This window comes from Theropithecus gelada, chromosome 5 (genome assembly GCF_003255815.1).
Source record: "Theropithecus gelada isolate Dixy chromosome 5, Tgel_1.0, whole genome shotgun sequence".
NCBI classification, from domain to species: domain Eukaryota; kingdom Metazoa; phylum Chordata; class Mammalia; order Primates; family Cercopithecidae; genus Theropithecus; species Theropithecus gelada.
The window spans coordinates 142,549,801-142,556,679 of record NC_037672.1 but is presented as its reverse complement, the minus strand read 5'-3'; the positions used below and the strand labels follow the sequence as shown (position 1 = coordinate 142,556,679).

Genomic DNA, 6,879 nt, shown 5'->3' with positions numbered 1-6,879 from the left:
AGGTAGTCGTCATCTGCTGCACTGTGAGTTCTTATCCCTCCCCCTTTATTACCTCCTCCCAGTCACGCTTGTATCTTCATCTGAAGTTTAGAAATTGCTGCTTTGGTTGACTGCCTGGTACTAACCAACAAGTGCTGTTGCTGTAATTTCTAAAATTAAAAAGTTCATACACGTAAGATTTTTGTAGTTTTTCTTAATTTTTAAAGGTGTACATCTCCTGTGTTTTGTGACTGAAATTGGCTCCAGTCTCTTCATGCTGCTGTGTCCAGTCTCTGAAATAGTAATTTCACTCATGTTTGGTGGAGGATATTTAAGAAAAAAACTCTCAGAAGGGTAGCAAACTTTACTGATCCTAAAATCTAGTAGGTGAACAAAGGAAATGACAAATTTTTAATCAAAGTAAGCAATAATGACAGGTTTATTGAAAATTTCCAGTAGAGAAAACCCACTAGTTTTGGAATAAAAGTACTCAATGTACGAGAGCATAAGTGAATACAAAAGATTAACAGAAGAAAGATAAAACCAAACATAGTACAAAAAAATTTAAAAAGTTTGAAATGAATTCAAACTGGGATGTTCTTTAAATCTTCCAAATATTTAACAGAGGTACTAAGTTTGGCAAAAAATTCACCTGAAAATTAAAGCCTATTTCTGTACTGTAAACTCCGTAAAAACTGCTTATGAAATTCAAGCACTCCATATAACTGGTATTGAAACAGGTAAGCAATTTCAGAATAGCAGGAATTATTCATTTGTTCTCACAGTTACATGAATTAACCAGCTGCAGAACTGCCTTCTGAAGAGCATGAGATAAAAGAATGCCAAAAGAGAGAGAAAAAAATGATAAAAATCTCTAAAAAATGGAAACACAGCAAAATTCAGATATCAGTTTGTTTCTTTAAAGCAACAAACTGAATTTTTACAGTATAGTCTACATTTGCAGTTGTCATTTCCCTCTTCCCCCCACCCACCTCAAATACTCCTAAATTCACTAGTCTAATCAATTCTTAACTTCCAAATACTCTGTACATACATATTTAGCAAAGAGCATATGCCTAGCATTATTCTGACAGCAAGTATGGTCAGTATACAATTTTAGAAAGATTATTATGTATATCATCAAGACTAACCTTTACTTAAAACAAACAAACAAAACCATCGCTAAACAAATAGTTTTAAAATATTACAAAAACCCATGAAAAGAAGACTCAACATGGGCTCTAAACCTGATAAAACACGTTTCAGAACAACTATTAATGCTAAACTTCTGCCCAACGATGACCTTAAAGTGCCAAACACCAAAGAATCTCTTAGGACCATTTTCTAATAGACAATTTGTCCCTGGCTTGGCCATTTCTCCTTTAACTATACACAAAGTCCTGCTAAAAGTCTGCATTTTAGTTTGATTTTACAATAGAATGTTACCATGTAAACTAAACAGGTTCTTGATATCAACAGTATGTTACCAAGGTGGTTTTTTTTGTTTTGTTTTGTTGTTTAAATTTCTGAATCCAACAGTTGGTCACAGAGGTCAAGTATTATCAAGGCTCCTTTGTCAGTTCTCAATCGTGTCTGACTTATCCATCCTTCAAGTACATGCAAGGCTCAATAGTTTTCAAGAGGCAGATGCCTGGGGCCATTTAAGACACAGATGAAATAGGATTATGAGGTGAACCCATTTGAGTAAGAACTTTATCCAGCCACTGGAGGGGGCCGTGCAGATGTATCTCAATCCAGCAGGGGGTGCTGGTAACATCCTGGCGGTGGTATTCTGCTCCCCAGCCCTAGGAAAAACATACTGGAGGTCATTTAACTTGTTTTAACTCAGTGGTTAAACTTATTAAGTAAGAAGGGTTCACATAACCAAGACTCTGATTAAAGCTATGCATCTTTCCTCCCTGCCCCCCGCCGCCGGGGAGAAAAAAACACACATATACAAACACACATATAATTTGGCAGGCAATTTCAAAGGATGGATGTTAGCTCCCCAGGGTCCATCCATGGATTCCAATAAGAATTACCAGTCTTGAGGAATGAAGATTTTAAAATACATTATAAAGTTGTCTTAATAAAGGCACTGTAAAACTTTTATTTTAATTGCCCATTTCTGATAGTAATGTAATAGCTATTATTAAATTCTCATTTTATCAATAAAATAAAACAAAAAAGCTATGCTAAACAGACTGACATTCAATTTCTTCCTTATTCGGCCACTGAATCAGCCTCCTATCAATACACAGCTCTTGATCTTTCAATCTCTAAGCAAAACGGGCAGGAGTACATTTAAGTATCCAAAAAGCTATTATTGACACCTAGCCATTGCCATGAATCAATACATTCTATCATTCATTTGTACAAGAAGGTAGCTTGTCAGACCTACTGCATTAAGACAGTAGAGTTCCACAGAATAAAGTCACTATGAAAAAGAGAAAAGTAACTGCTACTGCAAAGATCAAAAACTCACTGGTGGGGATGGACAATGATTAATCCTTTAGTCACTGTTTCATGAGGAGTATCAGAGAAGGTTGGGTTCCATTTATTTCTGCTACCTATCTACTCCAGTAGTTTTAAGAAATAGATCTGGGGCCAGGTGCGGTGGCTCACACCTGTAATCCCAGCACTTTGGGAGTCCGAGACGGGCAGATCACCTGAGGTCGGGAGCTCCAGACCAGCCTGGCCAACATGGTGAAACCCCATCTCTACTAAAAATATAAAAAGTAGCCAGGTGTGGTGGTGTATCCCTGTAATCCCCGCTACTTGGGAAGCTTAGGCATGAGAATCACTTGAATCCAGGAGGCGGAGGTTACCATGAGTCAAGATCACACCACTGCACTCCGGCCTGGGTGACAGAGCAAGACTCTGTCTTAAAAAAAAAAAAAAAAAAAAGAAAGAAAGAAAAGGAAATGTATCCGAACATCAAAACTTGTATAAACTACATCTATATAGATATATGTATCTACATAGATGTACGTACACTTATGCGTTTGTAAATATAAGCAAACTCCTAAATTTAATTTACAGGCTTATGTGCAGGTTTCCTCCATCAGATATCAACATCTTTGAAGGCAGGAATTTATCTTTACCTCCGATATATAGCATAACGACAGAAGGCAGAAGCTCTATAAATATGTGTTCAGCTGAGCTGACTTGGACTTTTCAGACATAGAGTTTAAAGTACAAATAATTTATAAAATATGTTTTATGTTAACATCCAAAAATGATCATTTTGAAAACAGCTCAAGATTGGCTACTGTTAGTAAAATGTTCTGTTATAATTTCTTTAAAATGTTGAGTGGGAGAGGATAAAGTGTGCAGTCCATATTAATAAAGAACAGTTCTGTAAAAACAGTGTGCACATATTTTGTTGCTAATATATGATAAACAGTTTCTCTTTAACATTCAGCAGGATTTTAAAATATTATTTACCTTCGGCTCTCTAAATCCAACTTCCAGGCTAAGTTCATTATATCTTGTATAATTCTCCATTCTAATGCTTATCAGATTATAATTAAAGATATACTAGAGCATAAGGATCTTGATAATAGAGACTTTAGGTGCTTTTTCATCTTTGTATTACTTCTCTGAAATAGTGCTAAAATATCTGCTGAACGAATAAAATCTAATAAATTTTGAATGCATAACTTTGCATTATAAATACTTTTATTAGTGTAAAAGTTGTTTTTACTTGTGTAAAAGTAAATTATTAAAACTGTACAAAAGTAAAATAATGAACATTGATTGGATAAACAATAAGAAATGAGTTTCAGCAGGAAGCTAATTGGAACATTAAAGTCATAAATTCTCCTAGAGTGGTCCTTCAATAATAGACTCACTAAGGGACCTAATAATAATTACCACAGTTCTCAACTCCATCCACCCCCATTTCAAAGATAATAAACATGAGAACCAGAGAAGAAATCTGCCTTAATCACACAGTTAAAATGGCAGAAAAAAACTGGAAACTGCACCTCGACTCTCAAGAGTTGTTCTTTCCTCCATACCAATAAAAACAATAAACGAAAACACTTCTGGCAGGTCACTAATGACCTGCCATTTTTAAAATTTTAAAATTTTAAATTTAAAAATTTTAAAAACCATTTGAGCCAAATGCTAAGTCAAAAATTAAACAGCACATGTTAATAATGAATAAGATAGGTCTTTGTAGCCCCATATGTACATAGCATATAGGTCAACCTCTTCAAAGGGTAAAAAAATTTTCTTAATACTAACAAGGTACCAGACTCAGCTACAAATAACTGTTGAGGTACACTGCAAAAAGGAAGCAAGCAAGCAAACAAACAAAAACAAACACTAAGGGAACACACTGAAAATCGAAGATGCTTTAAATAAGTAGGAAAAGTAATTATATTCAGGAAAAGGTATCTTTGATCTAAGGGATGATTAACAAGTAAGGCTCCAAAATTATCCTCAGTAATAAATACATTACAAAACAGGTTAAGCAACAAGTTTGGTGAGCTTCTGAACAGAAGACATAAAAGGTAATTGCCTCACTCAAATATATAATTAGTTCAGTTTCTCAAACTACAAGAGGATGAAACTTATTTTTGAGAATTCAGAGACAGGTCAGTTACTAGAATAAGTCACTGACTCATGAAATCTAATCAGACATTTAAGGTTTTTTAGATTTCAATGGCATCCTAAAAATTTTTATTTCTCAGAGGCAGAAGATGAGACAGCAAAAAGATCAATTATTATGAGCAATGTGTTTAACCTTCTCCCTCATCAAACCTTACAATGCAATCTTTGAGCTAAGGCATCTATTTATCTTGGGCAAGGGCCTTATTAACTTTTGAATTGTTAAGAAAATCATGAGGCTTACTGAAACCACTAAAAAAACCTGACCAAACACAATTTCCAATGTGATGAACTTTAATTTTTACAAAAAGATCACTTCCTTACTCTTGAAACAAAAACAAGCATTACCATCATAAAAGTACTAAAAACAAAGAACGAAAAGTAAGGAAGGTATGTTTACTCAACTGATCTTGTAAAACAACCATGTATTTAAATTATATTTTAAATATGTAACATAACATATTCTACTGGTAATACAATAGCTAAAGCGGTGCTATCTGAATAAGGAAAAGGCTATTAAAACCCACAGCTATTGATATTTAATACAAGTACTCCTATATTCCTATGATATTTTCCTAATAATTGACACTCTTGTTACAGTTTAAAAATGCCTAGATAATAAGTCAGCTAATATGAACATATTAGCAAGAAGATATAGATTCACATATTGCCAAAAAAAAAAAAAAGCACAGCAAAAGTATATGAGACCCTAAATGGAGGAGTCAGAGTTCACTTACCTTCACAAAGCTCATACGTATAGTACACATTTTTGTAAGCTCATAGACTGTCTCAAATCCATGGTTCACAGACTGTGCCAATAACTGAGCAAATTCTTGGTTGTTAAAAATTTTCAGACTACACCCACTAGGGATCTTGCAAACAGTAGTAGGATGAAATCCATGATGGTAGTTGCAGTTCCGACTTTGCACAAAGATGCTACTGTCACTAAGGCATTCAGCATATACCTCCCCTCCAACATAATAAAGATGAACTCCTATGGGAAGACAAAGCATATAATTTAGTTATTATTAATTTTTATAGCTCAAAGGCACCTGTGCAGCTTCAACACAGAAACTTAAATTTACATGGATTTAAACTTTGGCTAGTTAGATAGCTATTCTCTAAGTCCTGTACAACAGGGGTCCCCAACCCCCGAGGCCATGGACCCGTATCAGTCCGTGGCCTGTTACACAGCAGGAGGTGAGTGAGCAAGCATTACAGCCCGAGCTCCACCTCCTGTCAGATCAGTGGCAGCATTAGATGCTCATAGAAGCATGAACCCTATTGTGAACTGTGCATGTGAGGGATCTAGGTTGCGTGCTCCTTATGAGAATCTAATGCCTGATGATCTGAGTGGAACAGTTTCATCCTGAAACTATCCCTTCCCCATCCCCTGTGGAAAAATTGTCTTCCATGAAATTGGTCCCTGGTGCCAAAAGATTGGGGATGGCTGATGTATGATTGATAAAATCTTAGTTAACTGTATTAGTTAACACAGTATCTAGGAGGTTTCTAGAAAAATAACAAAATGTTTAAAAAAATACTAATAGGCCAGGCACAGTGGTTCAGACGTGTAATCTCGGCACTTTGGGAAGCCAAGGTGGACAGATTGCTTGAGTTCAGGAGTTCAAGACTAGCCTGGGCAGCACGGCGAAACCCCATCTCCACCAAAAAAAAAAAAAAAAAAAAAAGAAAGAAAGAAAAAAAAGAAAAAACATCAGCTAGGCACAGTGGTGCATGCCTGTAGTCCCAATTACACAGAGGCTGAGGTGGCAGGATTGCCTGAGGCAAGGAGGTCAAGGCTGCAGTGAGCTGTGATCAAGCCACTGCACTCCAGATTGGGTGACAGAGTGAGACCCTGTCTCAAATAACAACAACAACAACAACAAAATGAAGCAATTTCATTTTGGTAAGTAATTAATGTCCTACTTGGCCAGACATGGAAAGTATATTTTCACTCTAAAAATACAACATAATAAAACCTGGATGCTATGTATTTACTATAAAGCACTCTTGCATTTATTGTACAGCTAAGATGTTTGGAAAATTTTAGAAAGGGAAGAGAGGAGAAAGAGAAGAGAGGAACTGTAAAGTCACAGGTGGAAGAAGTATTGCCAAGAGCTGTAAGATATAAGATCCAGTAAAAAAACCATGAAAATGAAACTAGAAAAGTCGTACGGTGTATGTAAAATTAGATCTCACTAAACTATCACCTGCTCCGAACTTCTTCCTTTGAGACCCAGACTGCTTAAAGTGTAGCAAATTGGTCTTACCCTGCCTTTA

The 6,879-nt window shown here is 35.7% G+C and overlaps 1 protein-coding gene across 7 annotated transcripts in view; it reads right to left on the bottom strand.

Annotated features, from left to right (window-relative positions):
- Window positions 1-400: 400 nt before the first annotated feature.
- The window catches only part of SMAD1 (SMAD family member 1), a 77,337-nt gene continuing 70,858 nt past the window's right edge, over window positions 401-6,879 (bottom strand). For all 7 annotated transcript variants that reach the window (XM_025385879.1, XM_025385880.1, XM_025385876.1 and 4 more), the window contains exons 6-7: window positions 5,334-5,590; window positions 401-1,784 (exon numbers count right to left, since the gene is read on the bottom strand). In XM_025385879.1, coding sequence (XP_025241664.1) covers window positions 1,641-1,784; window positions 5,334-5,590 — 401 coding nt within the window. In that variant the 3' untranslated portion in view covers window positions 401-1,640. The remainder of the gene's footprint in view (window positions 1,785-5,333; window positions 5,591-6,879) is intronic.